This window comes from Ictidomys tridecemlineatus, chromosome 6, assembly GCF_052094955.1.
Source record: "Ictidomys tridecemlineatus isolate mIctTri1 chromosome 6, mIctTri1.hap1, whole genome shotgun sequence".
In the NCBI taxonomy this organism is placed as follows: Eukaryota; Metazoa; Chordata; class Mammalia; order Rodentia; family Sciuridae; genus Ictidomys; species Ictidomys tridecemlineatus.
The window spans coordinates 64,267,996-64,291,870 of record NC_135482.1 but is presented as its reverse complement, the minus strand read 5'-3'; the positions used below and the strand labels follow the sequence as shown (position 1 = coordinate 64,291,870).

Below are 23,875 nucleotides of genomic sequence, written 5' to 3'. Positions count from 1 at the left end.
TCCCCCCCCCCTCCCCGTACTGGGGATTGATTCCAGGGGTACTTTACCACTAAGTTACATCCCTAGGCCTTTTAGTTTTTATTTTTCTCTAAATTGCACATGATGGCCTCGAACTTGGGATCCTCCTGCCTCAACCTCCTGAGCTGTTGAGATTACAAAAGATTACAGAAGTGCGCCATCATACCCAGTTTTTTTTTTTTTTCCTTTTGGTGCTGGAGATTGAACTCAGGGCCTTATTCATGCCAGGCAATCACTCTAGCCACTAACCTCATGAAATTATTGGAACACTTGAAATGTGGCTATTAGAAATTGAAATATGCTGTCTTTTTATACAGCATGTAACTAGTGGGAAAATTTAATGTTATCTATCTGATACACCTTGTTTTTCTATTGGATGAGCAGAAGAATTTGTGCCTCATAGCTGTGGTCCTCAGTGAATCATCCTTCTTCCATTTACAGGTCTGTTCCTTGAGACAATTCGAGTTAATAACATCAGGGAGAGAATTTCACCCTTACTCTAATCTTTCCTGTCAGGTTTCCCTTCATTACTAAGTTCACCCTCTTCACCTAACAAAGAATGTTTAATAAGAGGTCCTGAGGTTCTTCAGAGATTTGAAGCCCCAATCTTTTCAATTTTATCAGCTGTTAAATCTCTCATATTCTTGCTTTTGTTTATCCTAACTTGACCTTGGAAGTAGAAGAACTTGACTTCCTCCAATCTGAGCCAGTAAGCACTAACTTTTGTGCTCTGGCTGGAATTCCAAGGCAAAGGTGAATTCTCTTAGGATGGACTGGAACCTATAGAAGAGTATGATCCAGGGCTGGCATTGTGGCTCAGTAGTAAGGGTACTTGCCTGGCAGGTGTGAGACATTGGGTTCAATCTTCAGCACCGCATTAAAACAAATAAATAATTAAAATAGAAAGGTACTAAGTCCATTTACAACTAAAAAAAAAAAAAAAAAAAAAAGTTAAAAAAGGAGCATGATCCAAGTACTTCTGGAAGAGGACTTCCCCAGACCAACAAAGCTACATCTGTCAACCTAGGTTTTAGCCTGAAAAGCTTTCCCCTTGTCATCAGTTGGGACATCTCCAGACTGTTTACTTTTTGTATGAATTTAATGAAAACCTCATTAACTAGTCAATTCAGACTCCAAATCCTGAATTTTCAGTCTACACGTGACCTGCATGCTAACAATTTATAAGACACCTTGCAACTTTTTGTTCACTTGTGATATTCCATTTTTGGTAACAAATTCAGTATCAGATGGGAGGTTTTAGTCAGTAAGCAGGAGACTGTTCAAATAAAAAAGGTTTAAACTTGTTTTCTTATATAACAAGAAGTCCAATGTAGGTGGTTTTAGGATTCATTATTTTGGCAGACCAATTCTGTGAAGTTCTTCGTGATGTCTCTGTGGTTTGGTTTCCCCCTTATTACTGGTACACTTAACTGAACAATATCCAAAGCAGAAGGGAAGGGAAAGGAAGTTTTTCCTGTGCATTTCCCACCAGAAGAAAATTCTCCCCAAATGCTCCCATTTGTAGTTCTCTCATACCTGCCAAGGAGGGTGGGAAAGTGAGTATTTTGTTATGTTTAGCCTCAGTAGGGGTTGGTATGGTTTTCTGACAAGGAAAAAGGGGAGAGCAGGGCTGATGGGATGGAAAACAAGAATATCTGCTGAGCCCTGCTGGTAATCTATTGTTGTGTATCAAACCACTCCAAGCTTAGTGGTATAAAAGGAAGACCATTTTATTATGTTCACAAGAATTTGGACAAGGCACAACAAGGATGGTCTGTGTCTGTTCCACATAGTCTAGACTCAACCGGGAAGACAAATGTCCAGACCTGGAACCACCTGGAAGCTTCTTCACCCTGGGATAGGATGAACTAGAAATCTGGGCTTAGCTGGGGCTGTTGGGCAGAGCACCTCACATGGTATTCCATATGGCTTAGGCTTCTCCCAGCAAAGTTGTTGGGATGGGATGGGAAGAGGGAAAGAAAGAGAAAGAGGTGGGGGTTGGGGTGGGGAAGATCAATCTGGGAGAGGTTTCTTGAAGAGTGAGCATTTCCAGAGAACCAGTGGAAGCTGCACAGTCTTCTAGGACTTAATCTTGTAAGTCACAGAGTATCATTTCTACCATATTCTATTGGTCAAATCTTCATGTGATTATCCAGATTCAGGGGAAAAGACATGGACTTCATTCTTTCAAGGAAGGAATGTCAATGGGTTAATTGCTTTTTAAAAAACACTCAACATGGGCTAGGGATGTGGCTCAAGCGGTAGCACGCTCGCCTGGCATGCGTGCGACCCGGGTTCGATCCTCAGCACCACATACCAACAAAGATGTTGTGTCTGCCGAGAACTAAAATAAATAAATAAATAAATATTTAAAAAAAAAAAAAAAAAAAAAAAAAACACTCAACAGTTCTAATGTAAATCACAGGACATATACACATTGCCCCACAGATTCTACTTACATTGTTTTAAGTTAAAAGACTTCATGTGGTGGCTCAGGCCTGTAATCCCAGCAGTGTGGGAGGCTGAGGAAGGAAGGAGGCTCAAGAGTTCAAAGCCAGCCTCAGCAATTTAGAGAGGCCCTAAGTAACTCAGTGACACACACACACACACACACACACACACACACACACACACACACACACACACGGCTTGGGGATGTGGGTCAGTGGTTAAGCCCCTGCTAGGTTCAACCCCCTTCAAGGTCCACCCTTCAATCAGCCATGATGTCATATTCCCCTTCTTTCAAGCAGAAATCCTTGAGTTTTTTTTTTTCCTTTTAGTTTTTGTTCCAGCCCATAAATAATATAAATACCATCTAGAACTTCTAGTGAATACATGTTGGGGCCTGGTCTCTGAGAGGACCAATTCTGAATCAACAAGAAAAGGAAGTGGAAACACAAATTCCCTCAAATTGTGGGAGAAAAAAATAGGTCAATAAAACAATCATCTCCATGACAAATTTTTCAATATTATAAACAAAATACTATAAATGGCAATTAAAGCATCTGTCCCTTTGCAGGTGAATGGATGGCGCTAGAGAAAATAATGTTAAGTGAAGTTAGCCAATCCCCAAAAAACAAATGCTGAACTGTTTCTCTGATATAAGGTGACTGACCCATAGTAGGGTAGAGAGACAGATGGGTGGTATGGGAAGGGAGGGGGAAGGAGGTTAGCAATGATGGTGGAATGTGATGGACATTACCCAAAGTACATGTATGAAGTCATGTTAATTGGTGTGAACATACTTTATATACAAACAGGTATATGAAAAATTGTGCTCTATATGTGTAATAAGAATTGTAATGCATTCCAGTCATGTATTTAAAAAATAAAATCAATTTTAAAAAAAGCACCTGTCCCAGTGGTTCCGGGTAAAAATGCACCAATGTTAATACTCTTCCATTAAATTATTATTATTATTTTTTTTTTAAAGAGAGAGTGAGAGAGGGAGAGAGAGAGAGTTTTAACATTTATTTTTTAGTTATCGTCAGACACAACATTTTTGTTTTGTATGTGGTGCTGAGGTTCGAACCCGGGCCGCACGCATGCCAGGTGAGCGCGCTACAGCTTGAGCCACATCCCCAGCCCAAATTATTATTATTTTTTGAACTGTGATTGAACTTAGGCTTTTAACCACTGAGTCACATCTCCAGTCCTTTTAAATATTTTATTTAAAGATAGGGTTTCGCTGAGTTGCTTAGGGTCTTGCTAAGTTGCTGAGGCTGGTCTTGAATTTGCGATCCTCCTATCTCAGCCTCCGGAGCCGCTTGGATTACAGGCGTGAGCCAAACCGCCCGCCTTACGTTAATATTTTTGGAACACCTACTAGGTCATGTACTGAAGGGGATAAAATGGTGAAGAAAAGGCTAAAGTTTCTTGTAAATCGTTAGAAATCTAGGCCAGAGGAAGCGGGTTTCCCTCTCTAGTGTTTTAAAAGCCCAAATCCGTACAGAGACAAAAGCACTCCTAGCAGAATCAGGGAAGTTACAGTGAAGGATGTGGAGCAGGTCTTTATAAATGGATAGGTGTTCACTAGAGGAAATGAAGGACAGGAAAGGACAAAGGCGTACTTAAAGTGAGGAGGACTGCAGAAAGTAACGTCCGGACTCCAGAAAGCTTGCTCTCGAATTCATAAAAGATAAATGCGGAGATTCTACGCGGCCGTAAAGCCGACATCCGGAACGTGAGCCCTTTTCGCGTAGAATTCCGGAGGGGGACCTGGGAGACCGCTCCAGCAACTCCCTGTAGAGGGCGCCGTAAGCCTACGCGTCTTGGACTTCACAGCACCTCGGAGGCAGTACGTCCTTCAGCCCGGGGGCGGGGCTGCGCGCTCACGTGACCCTCGCTCATGGCGGCGGCGGCGGTGGCGGTGCTGGTGGCTCTCAGCGGCCGGAGCCGGATTCTGTAACCCGGGTGTGGGCCCGCGTCAGTCCGTCCCTTCTTCGGCCCCCTCTCTCGTCTTCCGGAGTGTGGTTGGCGGAGCCGGGATGGCGGAGCGAGGCCTGGAGCCCTCGCCGGCGGCAGTGGCTGCGCTGCCTCCTGAAGTGCGAGCGCAGCTGGCGGAACTGGAGCTGGAGCTCTCAGAGGGTAGGATCCTGGAGAGGAGTGGGCGCCGGGCCTGCGGGTTCGGTGGGCGTCCGGAGGCAGGTCACCATCGCGCGCCCTGGCAGCGGCGTGGCGAGGGGCGAGGGCGCGGGGAATCTGGCCAAGCTCCATACCGTACTCCTTCCTTTCTGCACTGCGAAGTGTTTTCCGTGGCTTTCATTGTTTTCCCTTGGAGGGGGCCAAGCGGGGCTTGGGGGAGAGGTTCCGCCTGGACCGGTGCCGTTTCTGCGTTCCCTGCCCCCTCAACCCTACACAAAGCTCCAGTCTGTGCCCGGGTTTCTGGGCTGGTGTGTGTGTGGGGGAACGGGTGGTTGCGAGGAGGGTGGCTGACACCTTTCTCCTTTCTGCCTTCTTCCTGGAGGGCCCCACGCCTTGATCCATTCCTCCTTCCCCAGAGAGAAAGAGACAGACAGACAAACAGAGACGTGGGAAAGCCGCAGCAGCATTTCTTCTTTCTCAAAAAGTGAGAGGTGCCTCCCCAGTGACCCAAGTGAGATAGGAGCGAGGGAGACATTGAAGGTCCTAGGGAGGTTGGAAGCAGTGGTACTAACCCAGAGGGACCCACAGTGCTGCCTTTAGACACCTTTGTCATCAGGGCTTTTTCCTGGTGGCTATCTTTGGGCTGAATTTTCCGCATTTGATTACCTTTTAGAATCTTCGAAGAGGGAGAAAGAGGTGGCTACTGATTAAATGGAAATCCTGGCTCGCGACCTCTTTCTTTTGACAATGGATTGGTACAAGGAGGGTTGGATTTATTTTGAAAATTTAAAGAAATGGGATAAATCAAGCCACTGTTACTAGAAAAGTCCCTTGAAAACAATAAGAGAAACAGTGCTCTGTTGTGGGCATGTGATCAGGCTTATGTGCAGTTGTGATCAGTTCTCTGTAAAGTTCCTGTTTTTATCACAGGCCGCCTCTCAGACAAAAGCAGCATTTTCTCCAAGCTTGGTATCAGTACTTTGGTGGTGTCTCCAGAGTTGCAAATTCTTGAGTTCCTTGCCAAAGGCCCTCTTCACTAGCATTTTTCAAGTGAATTAAAAACTGTTGATTGGAAAAGAAGAACAGGACAGATTCCCAGGAGAGTTGTGACTTTTCATACATTTATCAAGGCATAAACCCCCTCCCCCTTTCAGAATCCTTTAGAATGAAAAAACAGAAGTAGATTTGAGTGTTATAAATCTGTGCAGACATTGAGTTAATTATTTTTAATAATCTTTCTAGGCTTTTCCAGTGTATAGGGAGGGAGATGTGGTTTTCTACACTTAATTACCAACTACATATGATTACCAACTTTCTTTGGGGAGAGGTAGTGTAGTGAGAATTTAATTCTGGAGTGCTTGGAGCCACATCCCCAGCCCTTTTTATTTTTATTTTTGAAACAGGGTCTCCTAAATTACCTAGGGCCTTTCTAAGTTGCTGAGGCTGGCTTTGAACTTAGATCCTCCTGTTTTAGCCTTCAGTTGCTGAGATTACAGCTGTGCACCACTATGCTTGGCTTCCAACATAAAGATGTAGTGTCCACCGAAAAATAAAAAAATAAATATTAAAAAATTCTCTAAAAAAAAAAGAAATATTCATCAGGTGGACCAGTTGTGATAGATTTGAATGACTTAGCTTTAATTTGTGAAAATGTAAATTTTTCTAAGTTTTTTTTTCTCTGAAATTGAGGGGCTTTTGCAATATCATCAATTCTTCGTTTTAAGATACTTTTATTTTTGTTGGAACTGGGGATTGAACCCAGGGACACTTAATCACTGAGTCATATCCCCAACCCTTTTTTATATTATTTAGAGACAGGGTCTTACTAAATTGATTAGTGTTTAATTGCTGAGGCTGGCTTTGAACTTGCAATTCTCCTGCCTCAGCCTCTGGAACTGCTGGGATTACAAGCCTGCACCATAGTGCCATCCCATTCAAATCTTTTAAAATAGTTACTTCATAGTAGTAAGTCAGCTTGCTTTGATGAGGTAGAAAGAGAGAGATTTCACTAGATATTTGCATCAGAGGGAGATTAAAAATAGGAGTTGATTGCTTTCACATGGAAAGGGAAATCCTGGGAGTTCCTTATTCTTGATGCGTATCTGCTTCCAGCTGATTATTGTTTACATCTCTGGGTATTTCTAGACATCTCTAGAAGTATTCTGAGGAACTATTTCTAGGACCCACAGCTGATTAGCTCACCTTTCTCTCCTTCAGAAAGATGTGAAACTCTTACAAACTGTGAGAGCCAAGGCTTAAACATTTTTGAGGACAAGTGCGTGGTTTGTTTTCCTATGTAGTATTATTTTGGTTGGCACATGACTTAGCTTGTATTTTTTTTAAATTTTATTTTTAGTTATTGATGGAACTTTAGTTTATCCATTTATTTATATGCGGTACTGAGAAGTGAACCCAGTGCCTCACACATGCTAGTCAAGTGCTCTTATCACTGAGCCACAACCCCAGCCCTGTATTTGTTTTTTATGGATTTATATTGTATTATCCTGTATTTTTTTTTAAACTGGATAAATTACATTTGAAAAACCTTGGTCTTGCAGTGTCAGCATATTGGTTATCTGTTTGCCTTTCTTGCTTCAAGACGGTTTACTTGTAGGTAGGTAGACGTTAGGAATTCAAGTGAAGTTAAACAAAACAAAACAAAAAACCCACCCCCACATCTGTGATGTTATTTGTGACATCTATAGCATATTTTGAACTAACCTTTGTTTACATTTTCTCCATAATTACTGGTTTGATGAAAGTACTTATTTTTTTTTTTTTTAAAGATTATTGTAACTCGGGCTGGGGATGTGGCTCAGGTGGTGGCGTCACCTGACGTGCGTGTGGCCCGCATTTGATCCTCAGCACCACATACAAATAAAGATGTTGTGTTTGCCAAAAACTAAAAAAAAAGATGATTGTAACTGTGTTTGTGGCATTGGTACATTCATTTCTGTATTTTATCCTTTTTTTTTTTTTTTAGGTTTGAAAGACTAGAGTTGGTCTTAATCATAGGGATAGTCTGAGCCATATACAGTTAAAGAATTTTCTTTGTGCTTACCTGTGCTTTCAACTGCAGCTTTGGTCATAGATCAGCCAACTCTGTCTTAAAAAGCAGGTTGGTGCCTCTTTTGGGCTTTTTGCTGCAGAGCGTGTTGCAGAACCTTGTGATATCTGTGCTTCAGGGAGATCAGCATGGAATTTGTGGTTAAAACCTGCTGGGGGGGGAGATGAGGTGGAGGGGTGTTGTGGCTCAGCGGTAGAGCCTAGAACACTCGCCTCGCAAGTACTGGACCCTGGGTTCAATCCTCAGCACCACAAAAAAGTAAATAAGTGAAATAAAGATATTGTGTCCAACTATAACTAAAAAATAAATATTAAAACAAAACAAAAACCCTGCTTTTGCATTAAAAAGAACAGCTTGAAACTGGAGAATCATTTAGTAATTAAATTTATACATAATCACAAATTTTTTGATGGATGAGTTGAATAAATAGTAGGCTTTTACACGTATTCCTATGACTGAAAATTTTCATGATCTACATATATTGTTTGATAATAAGCTCTGTTATCTGAACTTTATTCATAACGTCTCTATACATATGCATTGTTTAAATAGAATGAGTTTTGTATGCATTTTCATTTGAGCTTCATTAAATTTTGTGATTAGAATAAATAGGTGTTAGAATAGTGATTAGGTAGAAAGGCTTGAGAAAACTTTCTGGTTTAACAGAAGGTAAAATCTGGAATCAAAAGTTTTTTTTCTTTTTTCTTTTTTAAAAAATATTTATTTATTTATTTTTCAGTTTTCGGCGGACTCAACATCTTTGTTTGTATATGGTGCTGAGGATTGAACCCGGGCCACACGCATGCCAGGCGAGCGCGCTACCGCTTGAGCCACATCCCCAGCCCAAAAGTTTTTTTTCTAATGTTGCACATCTAATAAGTGCCATTATCTCAGGCTGCCATATATTATGTCATCTGAATGATTTAAATATCTGTGCTGTTATTGCACAAGCTATTAACTGTTTTTTACTCTAAGGCAACACTATCAGTTTTATACCACAATTCCGAATAGTCCTGTTGATTCTATTTCTGAAATCTCTTTCAAATCCAACAAGCCTGCATACAGTTCAGCTGACATATATTTTGTGCCTACTCTGGGCAAGGGCTGCAGAGGTGAGCAGGATACTGTGCCAGCTTTCAGGGAGCTCTGATTTTGGTAGGGAAATCACTTAAAAATACCAACAAAACTGCATGAGACTTTGATAGAGATATATACAAAAGGTGCCTTTTAAGAAAAGAGGAAACTCTCTGCTCTGTAATTGTGAGGAAGAAAGAGCATAGAATACAGGATTGAATTGTATAGTTAGTAGACAAGGATATGCTTTAGTCTGTGCAGTTCAGTCATAAGGGCAAAGGAAAGAAGGATGTTAATGCCATACTTGTGGCAGGGCAGAAGGAGCTAAAGTCTTTCAGTATCTGAGAACAGTCCAAAGATGACAACTGGAAAGGTATTTAAGAAAAATAGCCATTACCGGAAGGGATACGCCCTTTTCTTGTTTGAACACTTCTCTGAACACAAACAACAAACAGTATCACATCCTCCCTTTCTCTGCCTCTTTCATTACATAGGTCTGTGTTCCTTAAAGCATGGAAGAGACTGCATAAGAGAAGTCTGCTTCTTAGGAGTTTCAGGGAATTCTTTTCAGGAATGGGTAGCAGAGTCGAAGAAGAAAGTAAAAGATGCTGGATAGGGCTGGGGTTGTAGCTTAGTGGTAGAGTGCTTGCCTATCACTTTAGCAGAGTCGAAGAAGAAAGTAAAAGATGCTGGATAGGGCTGAGGTTGTAGCTTAGTGGTAGAGTGCTTGCCTATCACTTATGAGGCACTGGGTTCAATCCTTAGCACCACATAAAGATAAATAAAATAAAATAAAGGTATTATGTCCATTTACAACTGAAAAAAATATATAAAAGATGCTGAATATAGTTTGTATTTTAGTCTTAGAAGTGAGTAAGTAGGGGCTGGGGTTGTGGCTCAGTGATAGAACACTTTCCTAGCATGTTGAGGCATTGGGTTCAATTTTCAGCATCACATATAAATAAATGACTAAAATAAAGGTCCATCAACAACTAAAAATATATGTTAAAGAATTTTAAAAAAGAAGTGGGCAAGTAGTGGGGTGCAGTGGAACATGCCTGTAATCCTAGTGGCTTAGGAGGTTCAGACAGGAGGATCTTGATTTCAGAGGCAGCCTCAGCAACTTAGGTCCTGAGCAACTCAATGAGACCCTGTCTCTAAAAATAAAATATAAAAAGGGATGGGGATGTGGCTCAGTTAAATGGTCAAGCAACCCTCAGTTCAATCTCTGGTACAAAAAAAAAAAAGCAAGTAAACTTTTTTTTTTTTTTTTGAGAATTTTAGTATTTATTTTTTAGTTTTCGGCGGACACAACATCTTTGTTTGTATGTGGTGCTGAGGATCGAACCCAGGCCGCACGCATGCCAGGCGAGCACGCTACCGCTTGAGCCACATCCCCAGCACCCCCATACATTTTAAAATAACTAAAAAGGGGCATTTATCCAAGTTATCTGCCTCCTAAAATTTGGTGGGCTGTATTCTTCTTAAGTTGGAATGTGTCTTTGGGAACTATGAGAGCCTACGACACATTCCTTTTATTTTTTGTGGTGCCGGGGATGGGGAGTGAACTCAGGGCCTTGTGCATGTGAAGCATGCACTCTACCACCTGAGCTATATCCCCAGCCCTTTATAATGTGAGCTATATCCCACATTCCTTTGAAAATCCTCATGATGGAAAATTTTAATTCTTTGAGGGTAATATTTCATGTTACATGGTACTTGGAGTCGAGTAGAAAAAAGTTGGGTTATATTCTTTTGGAGCCCAAACTAATTGCAACTGAAAATTTCATTATAAACTGGTTTTAGTTGTTACTGTCAAAAAATTAGGATGATTATAAACTGGTTTTGATGGCAGTTCCAGAAGAGAAGTGATAGGTTCATGGAAGAACAGTTCACCTTATTGAAAAGGTTGGCATTTGTTTGGATATTTTAGTTCTAGTTTGTATTTTGAGAAGTTAATCTGGTTGTTTGACAGCCCCATAGCACTGAGCTGGATTTTTGAATTAAATAAACACTAACCCATCACTTTTTGCCCAGCACTTGGTTACTACTTTCTTTCCTGGCCCTAGTAAGGCCTACTACTTCAGGGTTGAAAGTTCAGATGTTTGACTAAAAGGCTTTTTATCCCATATAATTCCTATAGTTCTGTTTATCACTTTTGTGACTGATTCAGGAATACTCTTTGAAATGCTCCTCCTTCTTTGTGCATATCTCACAATTCTATAGGAGTTCAGCTTAAGTATTACCTTTTTTTTTTTTTGCACCCGGAATTAAACTCAGGGGCACTTGACCACTGAGCCACATCCCCAGACCCAATTTGTATTTTATTTAGAGACAGGGGTCTCACTGCATTGCTTAGCACCTTGCTTTTGCTGAGGCTGGCTTTGAACTTGTGACCCACCTGACTCAGCTTCCTGAGCTGCTGGGATTACAGGAGTGCACCACTGCTCCTGGTTTAAGCATATTACCTTTATAAAATAAACCAGTCCCTGACCACTGTCATCTCCCTTGTCTCAAACCTTACAGTAGTTCCAGTCTATGTCTTGTTGTCAAACACATATTTTCTAATTATTTTACCTTAATATGTACCCCTATAGAAGTTATTTATGTGAAACTTTTTAAGTAACTTCCAACTATGTCTTTCTTATATTGTGTTAGGAGAGCAGTAAGTTTTTGATGAGTTGAATTCAATTTGATATGAATTGTCTGTCTTAGACATGATTTTGGCATAAGGTGGGGTCGTATAATCATTTGAGAAACATGTTTTGGCATCTTTTGGGCCTTGGTCCACCTCCTGGCTGTACCACTTATTAGTTCTGTGGCCTCCCTGGTTTTAATTTCTTTTTCTATTCTTACAAAAGGATTGACACCCTCTTTAGAGTTGTAAGGAAGTTTACCATGAGATAAGAAAGCTGAGTATAGTATGGCATGGAAGGAACAATCAGCATTTTAATTTTTATTGCTCCTGATAATAAATGGATGCCCCGTCACTTGGCTGTTTTTAATATCTTGTGCTACTTAGTAGAATATAGTTATGTGAAGCGAGAATACAATCAATTTGTGAATATATTTTTTTAAAGTAAGGCTTCATTTCACCATTGGTTGTTCCTTTCAGCAGCCTACATCTTTTTTTTTTTAAGAGATTTTTTTTTTTTAAAGACAGAGTGAGAGGAGAGAGAGAGAGAGAATTTTTAATATTTATTTTTTAGTTCTTGGTGGACACAACATCTTTGTTGGTATGTGGTGCTGAGGATCGAACCCGGGCCGCACGCATGCCAGGCGGACGCGCTTCCGCTTGAGCCACATCCCCAGCCTCAGCAGCCTACATCTTTAGTGCAACACATGTTGGGTTACTATAAGCAGTTGACTGGAGCAAAAAAGGGTGGCTGGTTTGTAGTGAACTCACGGCCTTGTGCATGCGAGGCACACGCTCTACCAAATGGTTCCTATAGACATTTGACATATGACATATGGTTCCTATGACATTTGACATATGCACATTTCTGAGTTTTACAAGCATGGTTTCTGAGATACAAGTATCTCTAAGCTGTGAAAAGCCTTATGTAGTTGGTCGTGGTGGTGCATACCTGTAATTCCAGCTACTTAAGCTGAGGCAGGAGGATCACAAGTTTGTGGCCAGTCTGGGCAACTTAGACTTTGTTTCAAAATAATATGTGCTGGGAATGTAGCTTAGTCTTTGCTTAGCATGTGTTAGGACCTGGGTTCAATCCCCAGCGCTGAGGGGGAAAAAAGGCACATGCAGATGTTTAGAGACTTCAAATAGTTTTAGACTCTTAGTCCCCTGTTTGTGCTTATTGAACACATCCTTTTGGTTCCTCCTCCAAATGTTTTCTTGCATCCTCTTTTTCTTTGGTTTGATTTGCCACCAGTCTTATTGAGTTATTTATCTTCAGGCCTAACTGGTCTGATTGTAGTATCCTTGTAGCTCTGGATCTTTCACCTTTTTAGATATTACTTTTATTTAAAATTATTGCTAAATCTAAGACTTTCACTCATTGTCTTTATTTATTTATTTTTTGAATTGGGGATTGAACTCAGGGGCACTTAAGCAGTGAGCCACATATCCAGCTGTATTTTATTTAGAGAAAGAGTCTCACTGAGTTGCTTAGCACTTTGCTATTTCTGAGGCTGGCTTTGAACTCTTGATCCTCCTGCCCCAGCCTCCTGAGCTGCTGGGATTATAGGCATTTGCCTCCACTCTTGGCTCACTCATCGTCTTTAAATTCTAAGTTTCGTAAGGGTAGAGATGATCTCTTGTATTTTTTTTCCCAAATATTTATTTTTTAGTTGTAGTTGGACACAACACCTTCATTTTATTTATTTTTATGTTGGGCTGAGGATTGAACCCAGGGTCTCGCACGTGCTTGGCGAGCATTCTACTGCTGAGTTGAAACCCCAGCCCAATCTCTTTTTTTTTAAAAAGAGAGAGAGAATTTTTTTTAATATTTATTTTTTAGTTATCGGCGGATACAACATCTTTGTTTGTATGTGGTGCTGAGGATCGAACCTGGGCTGCACATATGCCAGGCGAGCGCGCTATTGCTTGAGCCACATCCCCAGCCCAGCCCAATCTCTTGTATTTTTAACATCGGATTTTTTTTTTTTGTTTATATCATAGAAGATTGTCATGACATTATATTTATAGTGAATAAGATGCTTTGTGGTATGCATGTTTTTCCACGAATGTGATAAGTTCTGAAAAACCACTTCTTTGTAATTCCTCAGTGTCCCAGTTGACAGTCTTTGGATATATGGGATGACTTCATTGGACCCCAGAACTCTCTGAAGCAGAATTTTGAGTGTAATTCGTATGTCTTTCGAGAGCTGATCTACAGCTTTCATCAGTTTTTTAAAAAGAACTGTGAAGCAAAGTTGAGAACCGAGTCTATTTGTTACTCCTTTCATTCTCACTAGCTTGTAAGGAAAAACCAAACTCCCTCAGCTTCCCTCCCCAGTACTTAACAGTATTATCTAATAATCAGTTCCCACCCTTATCCTCTTTCTGTCTTTGTAGAAAGAACTATCCCCTTCCTATTCTAAGGTGTACTCCTCTGACTGTTGTCACTACCAACCCTGTTCTTCTGGGATCTTAGTGTCTGACTTCATTGATTGATTTATTCATTCATAGTTTTTCGTCCTTGTCTCTCATCTTTAGCTTCTCACATAACACTTGGCTCTCAGCCCTTTCTCTTCAGCTTTTAAATTTCTTCCAGTTTCTTCCATCTGGAAAAAGAAAAAAACGTTCTACAATCTTGCAGTCTTGCATGAGAATCTACTTGTTGCCATGTGCTGGCATTCTCTTCCTCTCTAGAGCCTAGAATATGTAGATTACATTTCCTTCTTACTTTTTACCTTTGCCCACTCTTCAGTCATTGATTCTGCCCCATCAAACTTCTGAGACAGCTGTCTCCATGGCCACCAGTGATTTCTTTCTTTCCCTCTTCCCTTCATTCCCCCCCCCCCCCATTGAATCCAGGGGCACTGTACCACCAAGCCACAACCTACATTTTTTGAGATACAATCTTGCTAAATTGTTGAGGCTGGCCTCCAATTTGGAATCCTCTGGCCTTAACCTCCTGAGTAGCTGAGATTATTAGGCATGTGCCACCATGCCTGGCACAACCAATGATTTCTAGTTTCATACCATGAAGTATCACTGGACATGCTTTGTGGTGTGCATGTTTTTTTACAGTTATCTCTGTACCACTGGATACTGTGGAACATTATGCACGCTTGCCCTCTTGATTTTTTTTTTTTGTGTGTGTGTGTGTGAGAGAGAGAGAGAGAGAGAGAGAGACAGACAGACAGACAGACAGACAGAGAATTGAATCCAGGGCCTTGTGTATGCTAGGCAAGTGCTGCTCTACCACTGAGCTACATCCCCAGCTGTTATGGTTTAGATGTGGTGTCCCCCAAAAGCTCATGTGTAAGACAAGGCAAGAAGGTTCAGAGGAGAAATGATTGGGTTGTAAGAGACTTAACCCAATCAGTGAATTAATCCCTTGATAGGGATTAACTGAGTGGTAACTGAAGTGGTAGGTTGTGGCTGGAGGAGGCATGGCTTGGTGATATATGTTTGTATCTGGCTAGTAGAGTCTCTCTCTGCTTTCTGATGATCATATGAGCTGCTTTTCTCTACCACACTCTTCTGCTACTCTTCTGAGACTGTGTGATCTTAAATAAACCTTTTCTCCTCTACAGTTGTGCTGGTCGGGTCCTTTCGTCATAACAGTGAAAAAGCTGACTAAAACACTGGCTTTTTTTTTTTTTTTCCAAATTTTTATTTTGAGACAGAGTTTAGTTGCCCATGATGGCCTTAAACTTGTGATATTCCTGCTTTGACTTCCCAAGTAGCTGGGATTATAGGCCTGATGTACCACTACGCCTGGCTAGACCATCATCTCATTTTTATTTTTTAGTTGTTGATGGACCTTTATTTTATTTATTTATATGTGGTGCTGTGAATTGAACCCAGTGTCTCACACATTCCAGGCAAGCGCTCTTCCACTGAGCTACAACTCCAGCCCCTAGACCGTGATTTTTTTTTTTTGTATATAATTGTTTAATATAGTATAAGTAGTTTTTAAAATTTTCAAAAAATTTTTATAAAATTTTATAAATTTTATAAAGTATATACAAACAGAAATACAAAAATTGTGGTATATATTATATGTATTAATAATTGTAATGCAAAAAAACCCCAAACCAACAAAGTACATATATGAAGGCAAAAAAGAAAAAAGAATAAGAGAATAGCATTACCTTAGATTAGGTAGAGGGAAGTGAAAGGAGGGGAAGGCAGTGGATGTGGGAATAAGAAAGATAGTAGAATGAAACAGACATTATTACTTTATGTATATATGTGACTGTGAGACCAATATGATTCTACAATATGTATACTCAGAAAAATGAGAAATTATATACCATCTATGTATGATATACCAAAGTATATAAGTGCATTCTACTGTCATGTATAACTAATTAAAACAAATAAAAAATTAATTAAAAAAATAAATGATAGCAGATGCATTACAATTCTTATCACACACATAGAGCACATATTTTACATCTCTGGTTGTATATAAAGTATGTAATCCAGCAACTCAGAAGGCTGAGGCAGGAGTATCATAAGTTAAGGTAAGTCTCAACAACTTAGTGAGACCTTGTCTCAAAATAAAAAATAAAAAGGAATGGTGATGTGGTTCAGTGATAAAAGTACCCCTGAGTTCAGTCCCAGTTTAAAAAAAGAAAAAGAAAATCCAAATTCAAGTATCTTCTTTATGAAGACCTGCTTCCTTTTTAACTTAATTTCCTGTTCCTTCTATGTTTTTGTTTTACTCTCCAGCCATGCTGGTGACTTGCACTTCCCTGCATGCACTGTGCTTTTTTTGTTTCCATGCCTTTGTGTATGCTGGCTTTCTTTAAAATGTCCACTCTTGCATGTTCTTCTCCTTTTTCTGCCTGGTTAACTTCTTTTCCCCTCAGTTTTCTACGGAAGCCTTCTTAAGAAGTTTAGATCTCTGTGTGTCATCAGTTATTGAGTGCTTAATATGTAACAGGCCCTGTGCTTAGCACTTTATATACCCTGCTTGACCAGTAAGTAGGTGCTGAATACATATAGTTTCTGTTATCATAATGATGATAGGGAATTGAGCTACCAAGAAGCACCTGAAAGTTAACTTAAATGTGATGTATGCCACATCCTGCCTGTTGTCACATATCACCTATCTTTTGCTTCCTCTTTAGCAGTAAAGGTAACTTACTTACTTACTTTTTTTTTTTTTTTGTACTAGGGATTGAACCCAGGGCACTTAACCTCTGAGCACATCCCCAGCCCTTTTTATGTTTTGAGACAGGGTCTTTAAGTTCTTAGGGGCTCATTAAATTGCTGAGACTGGCTTTGAATTTGAGATTATCCTGCCTTAGCCTACCAAGTCTCTAGGATTATCAGTGTGTGCCACCATACCTGGACTAGATAACATTTTTTTTTTTTTGTACTGGGGATTGAACTCGGGGACACTCAACCACTGAGCCACTTCCCAAGCCCTATTTTGTATTTTATGTCTCACTGAGTTGCTTAGTGTCTCACTTTTGCTGAGGTTGGCTTTGAACTTGTGATCCTCCTGCCTCAGCCTCCTGATCTGCTGGCATTACAGGCATGTGCCACTGTGCCCAGCTGGGCAACATTCTTGATGTCTGGCACTGGGGAAAAGCACTGAACTTGAGTTATATAGGATTGGATTCAAGTTCTGTTTCTGCTGTTACTATATGACTTTCGGCAGATTTTTGAAATGTGCTTCTAATCTTAACTCCTAAAGATAGGTGTGCAATTTCCATTTTGTAGAGACTTGTTAAAGAATGTGAAGTCTGAAAGTATAGGGTCCTGGGACTGGAATTTAAATAAGATTGGCTCCAAACCCCTGTGTGATTCCACATTGTCATCATTCCATTTTCATTTCACTGGATCATGTTTCAAGTAATTTTAGCAAAATTCTTTTCTGCCTTAGCTAGTAGGCCCTGCTTTCCTTGGAATATACCCTCACTCTTGGAGTTTTGGGAGTAGAGCACAGGAATGTTCTGCCCTCAGAGAAATGGATGCGATCTAGGAGTATAGTTTGTTATTTCTGACTTTGCTTTGCCAGAACAGAGGGGTGGTTGGCACTCTGCATTATTATCAGAGGGTTTCCTTCATACCAGCCTAATTGCTGACAAAATTTGACTTATTTCTTTTTTCCATTCTTGGTGCTGGTGCTTGAAACTAGGGACTTGCTCTTACTAAGCAAGTACTATACCACTGAGCGATATGCCCAGTACTAGGCAAACATTGTTCCTCTGATCTACATCTCCATCCCGTCTTTGACTTCTTCCTTTTTTTGTACTGGGGATTGAACCCAGGAGTCCTTAACCACTGAGCCACATCCCAGCCCTTTTTATTTTTTGAGACAGTGTCTCACTGAGTTGCTTAGGGCCTTGCCAAGTTGCTGAGGCTGGCCTCAAATTTGGCAATTCTCCTGTCTCAACCTCCTGAGTCACTTTGATTACAAGTGTGCACCACCATGCCTGGCTCTTTGATTTGATTTTTTTTTTTTTTTTTAAGAGAATTTTTAATTTTTACTTCTTAGTTCTCGGCGGACACAACATCTTTGTTGGTATGTGGTGCTGAGGATTGAACCCGGGCCGCACGCATGCCAGGCGAGCGCGCTACCGCTGAGCCACATCCCCAGCCCTGATTTGATTTTTAACAACAGGAATTGGATAAAATTCTGCAAGATTGTTTATAAAGAGAATAATAACTTCATTTTTTCTTATCTTATGTGAAATTAATTTTTCTTCCTCGAATTGACAAAAATATTTTTTATTTTACATAGGAGACCCCTAAATGAGAATCTGAAGGTCTGGTGGCACTTCCCCCACCACTGTCCCCCTTTTCTTTTTTCTTTTTTTGGTCTTAAGTGATCATCCTGCCTCAGCCTCCCAAGATCTGAGTGTATGAAACTATACCCAGCTGTGGGCTGTCTTTGAAAGGTCTTTAGTATGCAATGGACATGAACTTCTGGGCTTTCTTTTTTTTTTTTTAAAGAGGGGGAGGGGGGGGAGAGAGAGAGAGAGAGAGAGAGAGAGAGAATTTTTTTAATATTTATTTTTTAGTTTTCGGCGGACACAACATCTTTGTTGGTATGTGGTGCTGAGGATCGAACCCGGGTTGCACGCATGCCAGGCGAGCGCGCTACCAGTTGAGCCACATCCCCAGCCCAGGGCTTTCTTGATACAGAGGAGTTGTTCTTACATTCTGGTGCAGAAAGAGGTTTATTTAAAAAAAAATTTTTTTTTTTTTTTGTAGTTGTCAGTGGACCTTTTGTTTTATTTATATGCAGTGCTGAGAATTGAACCCAGTGCCTCATACCTGCTAAGGAAGTGCTCTACCACTGAGCTACAACTCCAGCCCCAGAAAGAGTTTTGTCTGCCTCTCTACCCTCTTCTATGAAAATGTAATGCTTCATTTAAATAGTGAAATAAATGTAGTCATTTATGTAAATGACTTTCTGTAAGTGACTATCTTTTCTTGGAGTCTTTGTGTGTGAAGAAATAGTGTTCTAATACTTATTTTCAGAGGATTATTGCTTTTAGGGATACATTAAAGCATTTAAAGGGTTTTTTCATTTTTTTTTTTGAGGACCCTGGATCATATTGTCTTAAGTTATTCATAGACTATAACTTGTGGGTTTTAATTCAGGTCAAGTATTAATGAAGTTTATGGTGCTAACCAGTCTTGTTATACAATATCCTTTTAGAAAAATGAATGCGGTAAGAATTGTTTGGAAAAAGCTTCTGACAGTTTTTCTGTCAATAAATCTGTAATGAAGGCAAATGGACTGTCTTAAAATTTTAGAGTTGTCATTCTTACTTTATTGGCTTTCCTCTCTACTGTAGAGAAACTTTCATTTTTAAGTGCAACACGTAGAAAAAGATTGGTTTGAGTTTTTCTCCTATAGTTTGTTCTTGCTTGTTGTTATTCTTAAAGGAGACCAAGGGAAGTACCAGAAAATGAACTTCCTGTTAAAACCAAAAAACTTCCCCATTTGTTGGGTTTCTGACCTCGAATCTCTAATCTTACTCCTGTAATATGGTTATTTTTCCAATTATTATTATTATTTTTTTGGTACTGGGGATTGAATCTAAGGGTACTTAACCACTGAGCCACATCCCCAGTCCTTTTTTTGTATTTTATTTAGTTACAGGGTCTCACTGAGTTAATTAGGACCTCTCTAAATTGCTGACTTTAAACTCTAAATCATCTTGCTTCAGCCTCCCAAGCTGCTGGGATAACAGGTGTGCTCCCCACGTCCGGCCTTTTTGTTTTTTATTTTGAGACAGACTCATTCTAAATTGCTTAGTGCCTCGATAAGTTGCTGAGGCTAGCCTTGCACTTGTGATCTGTTTGCCCTCAGCCTCCTGAGTCACTGGGATTGCTGGACTGTGCCACTGCGCTTGGCTACAAATTATCTTAAAGTTATAAAATTATCATTTGCATAGGGGCTGGGATTGTGGCTCAGCGGTAGAGTGCTCACCTAGCACAAGTGAGGCCCTGGGTTCGATCCTCAGCACTACATAAAAATAAATAAAATAAAGATATTGTGGTCCAACTACAACTAAAAATAAATATTTAAAAAAATATCATTTGCATAAATATTCTCATCTCCCCTTAGTAAGCTATCTGAGAACAGTACATGATGTCCTTTTTTTTTTTTTAAATGTCATTAATCATTATTTATTTATTTTTATTTGGTGCTAAGGATCGAACCTAGGGCCTCACCTGTGAGGCAAGCACTCTACCCCTGAGCTACAGCCTCAGCCCACATGGTGTCCTTTAACATAAATGCTTTTCAGTTCAGTTAGTGAACAAATGTAGATTCTCATCAACCTCCTTATCTATTCTTATTTCCTCATAGTATCTGACAGATTCTTCTGTTACAGTCAAGCTGTTTTTCTCATTCTTCTGGCAGGTTCATTTCCATCTCTATATCTTTACAACAAGCATTTTCTTTGTCAGATTTGCTTTTTCTCCTGTGGACATCTGTCTGTGTTTCCAGTCTTGCCTCATGTCCACTTCATCATGAAACCAGCTGACTACTTTAGTCCCTATTAATCTCTCCTATTTTTAGACTATTGTATTTAGCTTCAGAGTTTAACACTTAATTGACAACTATATATTTGTTTCATTTATGTTATTTTTATCCTTTTTTACTTAGACCTTAGATTTTTTTGAATTTTACAAGGGTCTTCTACATTTTGGAACCTCTGCATTTTCGGTGAGTTGTTGAATATATCAATATGTCTTTAGATGTATTGTGTACACCTGTATTTGTAAAACCAGTTGAGAAGGTAAGAAATGTATTCCCTGTTCTCAGTCAGCTTTTAATCTAGTAACTTCTCAATAAATAGGTATTTGGATTTTAAAAACATTAGGTAATTGTCTTAGAATTGTTTTTATTTTCTACTTAAGTGATTTCATTTAAACAATCACACTTGGAATGATTCTGGGAAGATGGCAGCTTGACTACTCTTTTTTTTTCTCTCTCTCTGATACTGCTGTACTGGTGATAGAACCCAGGGCCTTGCACATGCTAGGCAACTGCTCTACCATCGAGCTACATCCCCAGGACCTATATAGTTATCTTTTTTAAAACTCAGTTCAAATAAAATAATTTTAAATCTTAGATCCAGAATGCCAAGAGATAGAGTGGGAATTCAGGAAGATGAAATTAAAGCACCAGGAAGCTGAAAATGTAAACAAAGAATTTTAGTTGGATGTGGTGGCATGTGTCTGTAATCCCAGCTGCTCTGAAGGCTGAGGCAAAAGGATCACAAGTTCAAGGCCAGCCTCAGTAATTTAGGCCCTAAACAATTTAGGGAGACTATGTCTCAAAAATAAAAAGGGCTGGAGATGTTGCTCTCTGGCAAAGTACCCCTGGATTCAATCACCAGTACCCTTCCCCCTGAGGCCCCCCCCCCAAAAAAAAAAGAATTTTAGAAGTGTAAATAAGTAAAAGAGGAAAAATTTTCTAAGATGAGGGCTGGGGTTGTGGTTCAGCGGTAGAGCGCTCACCTAGCATGTTCGAGGCCCTGGGTTCGATCCTCAGCACCACATAAAAATAAATAAAAAATAAAAGATTGTGTCTAACTACAACTAAAAAATAAATGTTTAAAAAAAATTTCCTAAGATGAAAAAAAGAATACAAATTGGAAAAGACTTTACATTGAATGAGTTCATTATGTTAAGGCAAGATTGATGGAAAAAGACACAAAGATAGGCATATTATAAAATTCCTGAATTCAGCAATCAAGGAAAAAAAATCCCCTAGGTAGAAAGATAATGTTAAAACTACAACCATCAGGGGCTATGGCTGTGGCTCAGTGGTGGAGGACTTGCCTGGCATGTGTGAGGCACTGGGTTTGATTCTCAGCACCATATATAAATAAATAAAATAAAGGTCATCAACAACTAAAAAATAATAATAATAAAAAAACCCCAAAGTAAAAAACTTCAACCATCACCACCATTACAAAACAGACTATTCTCATTTGCAGTAATTAGAATTTTATTGATGATAGAAGAAACATCTATGGACTATTGAGAGAAGAGGTATATGTTCCAAGTATCCTGTATGCAGTATAGATAGTATTCACATTTCACAGAAAAGAAAGCTTGGGCTGGGGATGTGGCTCAAGCGGTAGCGCGCTCGCCTGGCATGCGTGCGGCCCGGGTTCGATCCTCAGCACCACATACCAACAAAGATGTTGTGTCCGCCGAGAACTAAAAAATAAATATTAAAAAAAAAAATTCTCTCTCTCTCTCCTCTCTCACTCTCTCTTTAAAAAAAAAAAAAAAGAAAGCTCTATGTGAGTGTGCAAGGATTCAGAGATTAGATCACCTTCAGACTCCAATATGAGTGATAATCCAGTCAAATATATAAGGCTAATGTGTACACACATGTAATCCCAGCTGCTTGGGAGGTTGGGCAGTATTGCAGTTTGAGGCCAGCCTGGGCAACGTAGCAAAACCCTGTCTCAATATAAAAAATAAAAAAGTGTTGGTGGATGTAGCTCAGTAGTAGGGTGCCACTGAGTTCAATCCCCAGAACCTCAACAAACAATCATGGACGCCAAAATCTGCGCATGCTCAAGTCTCTTATATAGAATGGCATAGTATTTGCATATAATCTACACAAATTCTCTTGAATACTTTGAATCATCTTTAGATATTCAATATTATCTACATACAATGTAAATACTATATAAATAGTTGTTATATTGTATGTGACATTGCACTGTTAGGAAATAGTGTCAAGAAAAGAAGTCTGTACATGATATTTAGTACAAATGCAATTTTTTTTTTTAGGATTTTTTTTTTTTTTTTAGAGTGAGAGAGGGGGAGAGAGAGAGAGAATTTTTAATATTTAGTTTTTAGTTCTCGGCGGATACAACATCTTTGTTTGTATGTGGTGCTGAGGATCGAACCGGGCTGCACGCATGCCAGGCGAGCGCGCTTCTGCTTGAGCCACATCCCTAGCCCCAAGGATATTTTCAATTTGCAGTTAGTTGAATACTCTGATGTGGAACCTGTGAATACAGAGGGTCAACTGTATTCCACGTTACTTCAGAAAACAGGATAGCATAGAGGTGGGCGGGAATTAAAAGTATTTTTTCATGTCATTGGGAGGTTAGTAAGTGATGTTTGGGATTGATTTTCCACGATGAGAAAAATATTTATAATAATGTAAAATTATAAAATACTTAATCCATGTTCAGTAGCATGCAGTCCTAACTGCTTGGGAGACTGAAGCAGGAGGATTGCTTGAGTCAAGGAGTTTTAGGCTGGCCTGAGAAAGACCCATTTTCCCCAATCCCCTCCCCTCCACAAAAAAAGTGTGTGCGTGCGCACGCCAAGACAGAGTGGTGAGGTGGTACTTACCTTACCACATAAAATAAATTCTGAAATTCTGTGTTCAAAGAAGCATGGTATTTACTTTTGAATAAGGATGAGGGAACAGAATAGAGTGACCAAATTCTTATATATGTAGGATGAACAATTATAAAAACACAAAATGTCTCATTAGGTTAGATCAGCTTTCTTTCTAATTGAAATTAGAAATGAATTTAAAGTAAATTGGTTATGCCTTCATAGAACATCAGAAATCCTGAACTTTTTTTTTCTTTTTTTTTGCCGTTCTGGGTTCTGGGGATCTAACTCAGGGCCTTAGGTTCTCTTCTACTAGCTCCATCACCAGCCCAGAAATCCTTCTTGATGTTCTATTATTCTCCCAAGAACAGCATACTGGAGCCAGAAAGATAAGGCACAATCTTTCTAGTGCCTTCTATAGACAGACCAAGCTTAATTAACATCATGGCAGCCAGCAAAAGAAAAATATTTAGAGGGCCCTTCTTACTATTTACAGTGCTGTCAATGAAGGGCATATATGGAGCTGAGAGAGAATAAACTGATACTTAACTCATCCTTGATTGCTTCCTTCCTTCAATCTACCTCTCAATGTCAGGCCCATCTGTCATTTTTTTTGGGGAGGGCGGGGGTGGTGGTATTACCTTGAGAGT

The 23,875-nt window shown here is 39.7% G+C and overlaps 1 protein-coding gene across 5 annotated transcripts in view; it reads left to right on the top strand.

Annotated features, from left to right (window-relative positions):
• Positions 1–4,347: 4,347 nt before the first annotated feature.
• Positions 4,348–23,875, top strand: part of Dip2b (disco interacting protein 2 homolog B) — a 239,212-nt gene continuing 219,684 nt past the window's right edge. For all 5 annotated transcript variants that reach the window (XM_078014696.1, XM_021726156.3, XM_078014694.1 and 2 more), the window contains exon 1: positions 4,348–4,605. In XM_078014696.1, coding sequence (XP_077870822.1) covers positions 4,506–4,605 — 100 coding nt within the window. In that variant the 5' untranslated portion in view covers positions 4,348–4,505. The remainder of the gene's footprint in view (positions 4,606–23,875) is intronic.